At 38.9% G+C, this 12594-nt stretch overlaps 1 protein-coding gene and 1 long non-coding RNA gene across 4 annotated transcripts in view; one reads left to right on the top strand and one right to left on the bottom strand.

The window, feature by feature from the left end:
- CPT1A (carnitine palmitoyltransferase 1A) overlaps positions 1 to 12594 on the bottom strand; it is a 70062-nt gene that overhangs the window by 9780 nt on the left and 47688 nt on the right. For both annotated transcript variants that reach the window (XM_048855763.2, XM_048855764.2), the window contains 5 exons: positions 10930 to 11035; positions 6514 to 6630; positions 5480 to 5644; positions 4161 to 4295; positions 747 to 899 (listed from right to left, as the gene is read on the bottom strand). In XM_048855763.2, coding sequence (XP_048711720.1) covers positions 747 to 899; positions 4161 to 4295; positions 5480 to 5644; positions 6514 to 6630; positions 10930 to 11035 — 676 coding nt within the window. The remainder of the gene's footprint in view (positions 1 to 746; positions 900 to 4160; positions 4296 to 5479; positions 5645 to 6513; positions 6631 to 10929; positions 11036 to 12594) is intronic.
- The window catches only part of LOC125639167 (uncharacterized), a 45056-nt gene that overhangs the window by 11714 nt on the left and 20748 nt on the right, over positions 1 to 12594 (top strand). The gene's annotated exons all lie outside the window — the stretch shown is intronic.

Below are 12594 nucleotides of genomic sequence, written 5' to 3'. Positions count from 1 at the left end.
CCTGGGTTGAGAACCACTGACCAAGATAATATTCTGTTCGTGCGATAATCCGTAACATATATACAGTTTCCTAAGCAAACTAACTTCAAAGGGTAATATTTTACAGTGACTTCACCTTACATGTAAGTAATGTAATCTAGAGGAAAATTAAAAGCCTAACTCCACTGCCTTGATCACTATCAATCATTCTTTTTGCAATACCTGTCACATCTCTTTGAACCACTGCTGATACTTACTACTCTACAAAAATAGTTTTCTGCAAGTTGTGTCTTTGTATCTTATCTAGTCTCCTATAAAGCTGAACACTACTATGGGAAGATCTACACTACAAATTTGCAGCTGTGCCACTGTAGTGCTTCTGGTGAAGCCTTAATAACACTTAACTCCACCTCTGCAAGAGGCAGTAGCTATATCAGCAGGAGAATCTCTTCCACTGACATAGCGCTGTCTACACCAGTACTTAGATCAGTATAACTACGTCGCTCAGGGGTATGGATTATTCACACCCCTGAGCAATATAATTATAGGGAAGTAATTTTGTTGTGTAGACCAGGGCTAAATTAGCATCATTAATGTATTTCAAAATGTCAGCGTAACCAATTCAATCTCACATTTTCCTTAGAACTACACATTTTAACATAAAATTATAGTAAACTCATATCAGAAAAAGCTAATTACTGATAACTAATCTTTTGTTTACTTGATGAAGCTGCAATACTGGACAACAACCAAGAAAGGTTACTTACTTCCTTAAGGAAAGGAGACTCAACACCAAGGTATTTGGACACCACATAAAGGCAGAACAGATGGCGGTCAATGCCTGCACCAGTCATGGCAAGGCGATACAAGTGCTGGTGTTTATCAGCAGCAATCCTGAGTAGTTTACACCTCTTTTCATTCTAAAGAATAATAAAAAAAAAAAAAAACCACACCAAGGAAACAGACAGAAGGTATTTAAATTGGGAAATCAAAATCAAAACCTGCAGCACTAAAAGCCAAGTACAACACAAAGTATGCAACAAAAAACAGCTATGAGGAACAACTACCAACAGCAAGAAAGGAAGTTTGAAGTGATGTGGGATGGATTTTTTTTAAATCCCACTTTTCTAGTTTTAACATGTATTTCAATTTCTGGAGTTATATGTCAATAGTTTCTGGTAGAACTGTAGTGAAGGTACATTTAGTTCTAGAACTGAGAGATATAACTCACTGAATCAGGTACAGCATGAGATATGATTACAACACTAGCCCTATGAAGTTTGCCTCTTCATTGTGCATCTTTTCAGATCAAGCTTCATGAGAGATTATAGTTCAAAAAGAATCTAATCTTACTCTGTTTTTGTATTACTCTGCTTAAACAGGTACAAAAAGCAGGTCTGATCGAACTGATGAAAGAACTGGGAGCTTAACAGCTATTTTAGGAGGTTGATAGATAGTGCAGTCAATAGCAATAGAAGATTTTAGTTCCTAAATAAAACAGGTCATTTTCTAGATAGTCAAGCACATTCTGTCAGATTATTTCATACACCCAGTGTGCTATCTCACAGCATGATAAATTGTCACTTCTTCCCGAGCCCTCTCCCATCACAGCATGGTGTACTATCCGTACAGGGTCTTAGACAGCCTACTTGGTTTGGCATAAGAAGTTGGTAATACTTCTCCTGTTAGTTATTTGAGATAATGATAGCATCCAATAAAAGCAGCCATTGGGGAAAAGTGGCAAAGAGAGGGATAGAAGAACAAGGGTGGCTGGAAAGGCGCACAGGGGAATGCAGGAGGAAAAAACAGAAAAAAGGAGAAGTAGCAGAGATCAGGAAAAATGGGGGAGGAAAAAATCAGATGTAGAAATAAAGAAAGGAAAAAAGTATTCTAGTAGAAACAGCATTCTATCAGAGGCTGAAGTACTGCCTTCAGAGAAGCCCATTCAGGACTTGGAGACGTCATAAGTGATTGAGATGGTTGAATCATCTGACCTACTGTAATAAAAAAAACCTTGGCCATAATCTTTACCTTTAAAATGTTTGGCCAAATAATAGGACACTGTCACAGAACTTTCTGAAATGAGCCCAGGCCCAGATTTTCAAATCTGGGCACCTAAAGAAAGATCTTCATAGATGCTGCGCACCCACAGTTTCCAGTGACTTTCTGCCATCGCATTCAGTAAGTTTACAGGGTGAAAAGCACTTTTTATACTGCATAAATAAAAACAATTCTAAAAATTAAGTTTGAATTCTCGGCCTGATTTTCAATATTGCTAGCACTCCAACTGAAGTTCACAGGAGCTGTGGGTGCTCAGCATATCTGAAAATCAGGTAAGTAATTTCCAAGCTCATCAAAGACAACAGTGATCTTGTGAAATGTGACATATCGTAGTACTTTACACTATCAGTCTGAGAGCACCAAGTTAAGAGATCATAGGGTAAAATAACCATTTCAACTGTGAATTTTGGTTTAAAACTACATAATATCAGGAAGTTGCAAAGATGGTATTTAACATGACGTTAATTGGACACACTCAATGGTGGTGTCACAAAGGTGTCTTCAGCAATATGCCTACTTGTAGCTGTACACTCAAAAGTGACAATTTCAACGGACGTAATTCAGCCTGTACATGTGTCCTCACTCTGACCTTTCACATTGTTGGACTGAGCAGTATGTGGGCAATACTTGCGTAAAATGAACATGTTTTCTGTTATCTTAATACAGTATGTTCACAAGACATTGACTTGCACTGCACAGCTGTAAAACAGGACTTTACCCTACCAACTGTACAGTAGCAGAACTATCTGCTTCACTTAAAGAGACATTCACAGTCAAGAAAACTTTTACTTAGAACGTATTCCATTTACCTCTTAACTGTTTAGGTTTTCCCATGACATTTACTTATTAAACATCTGTGTAAAAAAGCCACACAACCTTTCCCCCCCACACCAAGTTTTTACCCATAACAAGGCCCGGAGTTCTCTTGCTCAGTCTCACAGTGAGGCCATAATGCTACATTATGGCTACTACAGCAAAAAGGATTAACATGGCTTCTGTTTCTAATCAAGAAATTCTGGGTAAATAAGAACCAACACAAAATTGAGCCATAAAATGTTAACATGTTCAAACATTTAAAGAAAAGAAAGTTCTGCTAGCTTTTTTTTTTAAAAAATAACTAGCAGCATTCAATATTAGTAACCACTATGTTTAATATATAATCAGAGTGGAGATGAACAGCAGCTGCATAATTCATGATAAAAACCAGGAGAAGAGCCACACTGCAGTTCAATATTTTCTTCTATGTCTATGTTAGCTAGAGTGTTTTATTGGTATTATCAGAGGATGCCATCCAGAAATGTTTGTGTTCCCTTGTCAGCATTCATACTATTACAACCACTATCAAATATTCATTTCTTAAAGTAAAACACAAACAGCTAGCACAGTAGTTTGCATTACAGAAAATTACCTTGCAATAGCATTGATTTGCTCAGTTTCTCCTTCTAAGAACACATTTTTTGCTTAAAAATGGTAAGAGATTTATATTTGTGAAAATTATGAGTTACAAAGAAAAGGGTCACTTTTTGTTTTTTAGTTACTGCGGTTCTCTTTTTATGTAACAATTCTGAAATCCAGCTGCAATGATAGAGAAATACAGATTATCACCACTAATCTGCATTTAAGCCTTGTCTATATGACAAATGCTTTGCTGGTGTAGCTATACAGGCAGAGTCCTCTAGTGTTTATGCAGTATATGCCAACAGAAGGAGTTTTTCTGTTGACATAACACCACTACATCCCCAAACCTTAACTATGTTGACAGAAGCACTCTTTCAGCATAGCTGTGTCTACACTGGGGGTTTTACTGCCATAGCTATGTCAGATAGAGGGTATTGTTCTTTCAACCCCCTGACTGACATAGCTATGCATACAAAATTTTGCAGTGTAGATCCAAACTTAGACATTTATTCCTCATTAAGGAAGAAAGATATAGTAGTTCCTAAGCATTTAAAACCTATTATGGGGTTTATTTGTACAGCTAATGTTATTTCTGGGTTGGTAGACAATGTAGTAAATACATCTAGTGTACTGTCACAGGAAGTCTGTGTTTTATTGCCAGATACCTATATATGTATACAAAATTGATGGGAATTTATCATGAATTGCTGCAATGAACTTACACTTTGGGTTGGATCTTCCATGGCTTGAACGTAATTGCACGATTCAGCAGTACATGAGCGCACTGTTTCTGTCCTGCCTTCTCTGAACAGGCGGGTCATAGAGGCTTCATATGTCAAACAAAATTTTCCCATGTCCTTGGAGACAAAAACAAAGATTGAAAAATCTACTCAGACTAAAATCTGGTGTTATAAAGCAGCAGATCAAGGAAAGCGCATAGAAACCAATTAAAAAAAAATCACACCATAAATTAAACTGACCAAACTGAAGTATTTATCCTTTCATCCTAAAACCTGAAACATAGTCTGTATCCTAAAGTCTTTGAAAACAACACTGGCTCAACAACTACTTCCCAAAATTTCTGATGAAAGCAACCAAAAGCTTAACACAAACTATCCCGCACAATTTTTCCCTTCACAATCCTCTATAGCTTGACAGGGCCTGATCCAAAACCCATTTGAACAGTCAATGGAAAGGTTCCTACATATTACTGTACTTGGGCATATTACATCCCATGCACTACTTTTAAAATTTACCAAGGAAGTTACACATCACCAAGTAATATGCATCAGCAACTTTCTGGTTAAAATACAAGCCAGGACAGGTGTGCAAGCCAGTTACTCCTTCTAATGAAGACTGCAAGTAACAATGACATGAACTGTTGCTCAGGGTGGTAGCCTGACAAGGCGCATTCATGGATACTTTCAGAATTCAGGATGAGAAAATTGGCTGCAGTAGTGAGAAAGTCTAAATTTCTGTGATCATGTTAAAAAGAGATTCCATCTACAACAGCATCAGAAAAATGGAGTGAAAATACCTTAAACTGAGAAAAGCTACCAAGCGAAGTCAACAACAGGAATGGGGACTGGTTCTGACACAGAGATGCGTCTAAAATCATACTACAGACAGAGGATTAACCAAAGAGGAAAGAAACCACAGTCTAAATATCTATGAACACTACTGAAGTAACCAAACATATATGATTAAATTTGTATGGTTTAGGATAACAGATACTACAAATGAAAAAATACCTAATAGATAATCAAATCCATTTCCTTTAAGTGCAGGACTTCTGTAAATAGATTACTAATTAAGCAGCAAACAATCTCTGTGTGTGTCATTGAAATGACCTTTGGAATCTTGAATTTCTAGCTAGCAGACCATTTAGAGCCTGATCCAACTCCCACCAAAGTCAAAGGGAGTGTCTCCACTAACTTAAACAAAAGTTGGATTGAAGCCTATGCATATAAGATGTCTGTATATTTTTAGCCATGGTACAGCTTTATTATATCCATTTTTATGACATTCTGTAGGTTCTTACCCGATAGTGAGCAAGCTGAAGGGAAAGTTGCACAAAGGCATCAGGGCTTATTTTGGCTTTCTTGATCAACCCTTTCCCAAAAGCATCAAAGGGAAAACAACAGAAGTCCACATCATCGGCAAGAGATTTTGCAGTGCACAGGGACCTCTCAATCACTTCTTGGCACTAAGAACAGCAACAATTTTTTTAAAATACATACATAATACAAAATGGCACTGTGTCTTTAAGAAAATGATAAAAAGCTCATTCATATGTAAATAGCTAAAAAAAATCTGACCAGAAAGCTTTTTAAACTCTCATATGCTAAAAAAATGGAAAAAATCAGGGAAGTCAATGTGCTTCCAGGAATACAGCAAAATTGTTATGATTTTCTATTCTGAGATGTTTTCTAAGTCATTAGAGCTTAAATAGTTTTATATGATGACATTTATAAAGGATTCTGGTTCCTCGGGCCCCACATAAAATACAGGAAAGGAAAGAAGGGAAAATGCTCCATTTTCTGCAGACATCCCTACTCAACTGACTTACATTCACCGTTTTATGTATTAGTGAGTAAATAAAAATGCAAGGTTAGTGTATAACAACATGTATTTTAGGTAAGCTATAAATGAACAATTGCTTATATTACATAGCAAACAAGTGCTCTGCAGCATAAGTTGAATGAAATACTGAAATCTTAGTGACACGAGAGTGCTGCTGTTAAATCTTTGAAAAATTATGGATGGCCATTTTTCAGTGCTGCTATGCACAAATTACCAAGTGCAACCTAGTTAAGGTCCTACTAATAATCTGGGCAGAAAATTGAACAGTTTTGAAGGAAAGCCTTTATTAAAAGGCCTCTCAATTTAAGAAACCCAACTGCTGTGGTTGTCTCTTATCCCAAGGCTCCTCATGTGAAACACATATAATTGAACCTTCGAAAAGGCTCAAATGAACTGAAGCATAGTGGGGCAAGTTATCTTCTCTGTAAGGTAACTACTGACAAACAGATAAATAAAATGAACTCAGGAACTTGGCTGTGGTTTTGCACTTACTTCTTCAGGGATTTCCCACTGTAGTCTAGTGGGGAAAGGAATATTTTGATTGATGTCTCCCTTGCAATGACCATCTTCTGTATAGCCCAGTTGAAGGCAATCAGAAGACATAACATTCTGCAAAGAACAAGACATATGTAACTACATGTATTATACAGTAAAGAGTTCCAGGTTACAGAGTTCAAATGCATTTCATTTTGGAGTTAGGCTAACAATTCCAGTTTTGACCTACCGAAATATTAATTACTAGATTCAGAACGCAAAACAATATCTGCACACATGTTCATTAATGCACTGAACATTCAGTTTCTCTCTCTGGTATTTAGAGCAAGCGTGCAGCTCTGGTGCAGGAGTTTTCTTAAAGTGCCACCACAATGGATTTGTTTGTTTTAAACCACAACCTTGTATTAACAAAAGCAGAGACTGAGCTAGTTGGATATTAGCCTGATTCTAGATAAGAGCTGCCTCTTGATTTATAAAATAAAGGCTTGTAAAAATAACTAGATAAACACAAATGCTGTCTCTTTTGCTTTTTTATTGTAAGCACCTTTTATAGACTGCTAGTATTCATGGTAGAAATATTTGATTTCTTAAATGAACAGAAACAGTTTTACAGTAAAAATGGGAGTTCCACAGTATGTTTTACCACAAATGCAATAAAGACCTTTTCCATAAATTTGTGTAGGTCTCAGCAGCAGCATTACAGTAAACTAGACTAGAGAACGAAGTGACTGTTCCACTGATGTCTACATACTCCTTCTCAGTGTGAGTCCCAGTCGATATTTGAATCTGCTCAACACAGTGGTAGCACACAAACTGAGTACAGAACAGGGCATTTTTGTAGCAAACCTGTTATTCCATACATACTTTCAACCTTTTGCTTCTTATTCAATTTCTTCACTTGACAGACACAACATGCCAACTACCTGGTACACAACTGGTTCTTAGAATCTAATCATTAAAATTTACTATATCTTTAAGTATAATCAGCTAGCAGAAGTTAATCTTTTAGAAAATTAAACCAAATTCAATTTATTCTTAGGATTCTAAGATGCTAGCAAGAAGTTGTTTCCCCACCCTAAAAGCACCTATATTAAGGAAAGGAGATAAACAAATAATAGTCAGTGCTTCCCTAAAACAAAGAATTAGAAGAATTTTTCCTCTCTAGTGATTGAATAGAAAAGCTAGTCAGAATTAGACTCTTTGAGGCAATCTCAGTCCCAGAATCCCTTTGCAATTTCTAATTAGGGATGAGAGAAAGACTCCTAGGCTTTTAGATGTGGATATTCCTTGCTGAAATATTAAAAACTACTAGCTAATACCAAAAATGTATGAAAAAAGACAAAACACTTTGGACAAACGTATAACACACAAATGTAAAATAAAGCTAAAATGGTCTCCAAAGCAACAGATTTACCCTTTTTGTACTGGTTTTGAGAGCTGAGAGAGTCAATAAGGGTGGATATATGCTTAAACTCCAAAAGGTGAAAAAACAAGATTTTGGGGCAATGAGCTGTGTTGACAATGAAATAAAATAGGAGGGCCAGGAGACAGAGAAACAGATGAGCATTTAAAAAAAAGGGGCGGACACTTCTTCACTCCACTCACTGAAAGTATACATCAGAATGAACAACTTGAACATGTAAATCTGTAGCCCTGTTAAATAATTGTTTAAAAAAAGAGTGTTCAGCCTTGAGAGTATGCTTCCTCAAATTCTTCACAATCACAATTTCATAAAAAGCACAAAAAGTAAGAACTTCAGAAATATGCACACAGGTTAAATGAAATGTATGTCACAGACAGATTATAAACCAAATAAATCTTTGTGCACAACTACATGTGCAAATTAAAGATAAAGGGAAGTTATCTACCTTTGTAACTTGAGTTCTTCAAGGTGTGTGGTCCCTATCTATATTCCACTGAAGGTAAGCACACTGAGACCTGAAAGTTCTTGCAAGCAGTGTCTGCTGGTCCATGCCAGTGCCCTGATCTCCTCTTACTCTGCACAGAGGGTATGTTCTAGGTTTGATGCTATCCACATAACAAGCTGTGAGATGAAGTGCATCCAGGTTTGGACATTTGATTGCCATTCTCCTGGGTCAAGGGATCTGAGAGGACCGAATGCTGACAGGTAGATGGGACCACTTTTGCAGTAGATGTGGAAAACAGAATTCTCCAGGCCACTTGGGCTCATTGAGGATGACTTATGCCCTGTCCAGTCGAATCATCTGTAAAACCTGAGTTAGTACTGGAATGGGAGGGAAGAGAATAGCTGAAGTGATCTGTCCAAAGCAGTAGGAGAATATCACCTCTGGAGTGCTTTCCCCGAGCTCCCCTGGAGTAATGTGTTGCATTTCCTATTTGCCTTAGAAGCGAACAGGTCCCAAGTGGGGTTTCCCCACTGAGTGAAGATGCTGTTCACTAGTGAATTGTGTAGCTCTCACTTTCCATAAGGTGAAATAAGTTCCATAAGGTGACTGCTTCTATACCCAGGGGAATGGATCTCGCTCCTCCCTGGTTGTTTATGTAGAATATGATTGTTATATTTTCTGACACTATGATTAAATGTGAGACTGGATGAATGGTAGAAATGCTTTGCAAGCCTCGCAGACTGCCTGGAGTTCCAGGAGATTTATATGCATTCTGATTTCTCGGGGCGTCCAACTGTCCGGCACCACGTTACTGTCCACATAGGCTCCCCAGCCTAGCAGAGAGGCATCCAGAATTATCATCTTGTTTGGTGCAAGGGATAGGAAAGGAACACCCACACAGACTTGTCCAGGATTTTTGCATCAAGTTAGCGAGGCCCTCATTCTGATGTTCACGTTGTGCTTGCTTGGTTTATATACTCCATTTGGAGCCAAGCCCGCAGGCAATGTAGGTGGAGTCTGACAAATGGCACGGCAGAACACCACAACGCTATACATCCCAAGAGAAAAAGGGAAATATGAACCAATGTTCAAGGGTTGTGCATGATCTGAGCTATCAAATTGTTATGGGTGTGAGATAAGCCCTTGCTCTGATTGAGTCTAGACTTGTTCCTATAAATTCTATAATCTGCTTTTGTGTCAGGATAGACTTTTCCATGTTTACATAGACTCCTAGAGATAACAGATGAAGCAGCAATGAGGCTGATGCAAGGGCTTCTAAGCACGCCCTTCCCGCAAAAAAGCAGTTGTCTAAATATGGGAAAATGGCAAAGCCACTACGTCTGAACTGTGCTACTACTGCTAGAAACAGAAACCCTTTCCTTGATGTTGAAGAGGCACCTACTCTACCACTCCCCATTGCAGGAGGGATTCTATGCCCTGGAGGAGGATCGCCTCATGAGAATGGTCCCGAAAGAGGTATACGGAAGGAGATTTTGGAGAGAAATTTGATGATATAGCTGGAATGGATGATATTCAGCACCCTCTTGTCTATTATTACAACTCCAGCTGTGGGGAAAAGTGATAGATGACCAAGTATATGCAAGGATTGGGTGAAAATAGCATCAGTAGTGGTTCACAACTCCCAATCATCCCATCTAAAATATCTATTGGCGGGGTGGGGGGAGGTTGGGTTGATGTGGAAGGTCCAGGATATTGTGACTTTTGCATCCTCTGTCATGCTCCTTGCTGACTCTGGATGATGTACAAGAGAAAGGGGGAGTTCTGATTGGGTCCAAATAACCTTTTCCATGAACCACTTTTTAAGGTGGAATTGGAATACCTGTCAGGTTCTGCTAGGGATGGAGTGACAGATATTGTACCTGGTGGAGATATGTGCTTCTCTAAGGCAGCGCTGGTGGTCATTTCTGACCAAGAAAGAATAAGGGCAGGAGACACAGTTTTGATGCCCAGTGCTCTGGGCATAATCTAATTTCTGTACCAGGAGGCGACATGTTCCCAGGGATGGAGGGGAAATCTAACTAACTAAATTAATAAAACTAAACACCATCACTAAAGACAAAACTTTTAAATATTTATATGTTTGAAGTCTGGAAAAAAGGAGACACTCCAGACCCTGGGAGATTCTGACACAGACCATATGGCATTAAGAAGGAACTGGAGAGGCAGTAGTCCACCCTGCACCTTATACTCGTGGTGCAAAGCATGAGGAGAGCAGAGATGCAGGTGCAAATCAACAGACACTGCTTGCAAGAATTTTCTGGTCTCAGGCACATGGAGCACATGCATACCCACAGTGGAATACACATATGGACCAGCATTCAAAGCAGAAGCAGTGACCTTTCAGTTTTCCACTAAGACTTCAAAGCTTATCACATGAAATACTATGAACTCACAATATCAGACACAACTTTCTTAGTAAACATAGCTTGAAACAAACTTTAGCCTCAGGATTCACAAAATAGAAGTAACCAAGATGAGATAATCCCTTCCATTACCTTACTTTGTCAGCTATATAAACACTCACCTCCCAAAGGTGTCCAACAATAGGAGCATCTGCCCAAGAATGCTCTGTATTCAGGCCCATTTTGCCATTCTTGAACACTACAAGAGTGAATGTTTTGTCAAACCACCTAAAAAAAAAATTGGAGATTTTTTTTTTGGTATGTTTAAAAGTTTTCATTCGAAGTGACGCTTTGCTGAATCTCTCTCATTCAATTAGATACACCAGCACATGCAATTCCAGGTGACAACAGAATAGAAAAGATTTAAAAACATGCTACAGAAATAACCAACCTATAAATTCACTGGGCCAAATGCACTAGAAGCAAAAACAGGTGCAACTCCACCAAAGTGAACAGAGTTAAAAAGCTGATGCCTTCTGTGAATTTTGCCTATCAAGTGAATCTGGCAATGCTAGGTTATGATTTACAACTGTGTATTAGGATTTGTATTTAAAAACTATATCATAATAAATAAAGGTTTCTAAGCGATGGTCACATAAACACCACCCTATACCGGAAACCTACTGACCGCTATGCCTACCTTCATGCCTCCAGCTTTCATCCAGACCACACGATCCATTGTCTATAGCCAAGCTCTACGATACAACCACATTTGCTCCAACCCCTCAGACAGAGACAAACACCTACAAGATCTCTATCAAGCGTTCTTACAACTACAATACCCACCTGCTGAAGTGAAGAAACAGATTGCCAGAGCCAGAAGAGTACCCAGAAGTTACCTACTACAGGACAGGCCCAACAAAGAAAATAACAGAACGCCACTAGCCATCACCTTCAGCCCCAACTAAAATCTCTCCAACACATCATCAAGGATCTACAACCTTCCTGAAGGACGACCCATCACTCTCACAGATCTTGGGAGACAGGCCAGTCCTTGCTTACAGACAGCCCCCCAACCTGAAGCAAATACTCACCAGCAACCACACACCACACAACAGAACCACTAACCCAGGAACCTATCCTTGCAACAAAGCCCGTTGACAACTGTGTCCACATATCTATTCAGGGGACACCATCGTAGGGCCTAATCACATCAGCCACACTATCAGAGGCTTGTTCACCTGCACATCTACCAATGTGATATATGCCATCATGTGCCAGCAATGCCCCTCTGCCATGTACATTGGTCAAACGGGACAGTCTCTACGTAAAAGAATAAATGGACACAAATCAGACGTCAAGAATTATAACATTCAAAAACCAGTCGGAGAACACTTCAATCTCTTTGGTCACTCGATTACAGACCTAAAAGTGGCAATTCTTCAACAAAAAAACTTCCAAAACAGACTCCAACGAGAGACTGCTGAATTGGAATTAATTTGCAAACTGGATACAATTAATTTAGGCTTGAATAAAGACTGGGAGTGGATGGATCATTACACAAAGTAAAACTATTTCCCCATGTTTATTCCCCCCCCGCCCCTGCTGTTCCTCAGACGTTCTTGTCAACTGCTGGAAATGGCCCACCTTGATTATCACTACAAAAGGTTTTTTCCCCCCCCCCCACTCTCCTGCCAGTAATAGCTCACCTTACCTGATCACTCTCCTTACAGTGTGTATGGTAACACCCATTGTTTCATTTTCTCTGTGTATATAAATCTCCCCACTGTATTGTCCACTGAATGCATCCAATGAAGTGAGCTGTAGCTCACGAAAGCTTATGCTCA

Source organism: Caretta caretta, chromosome 6, assembly GCF_965140235.1.
Source record: "Caretta caretta isolate rCarCar2 chromosome 6, rCarCar1.hap1, whole genome shotgun sequence".
NCBI lineage: Eukaryota > Metazoa > Chordata > Testudines > Cheloniidae > Caretta > Caretta caretta.
Note: the sequence above shows the minus strand (reverse complement) of the source record. Positions and strands in the feature narration are given on the sequence as shown.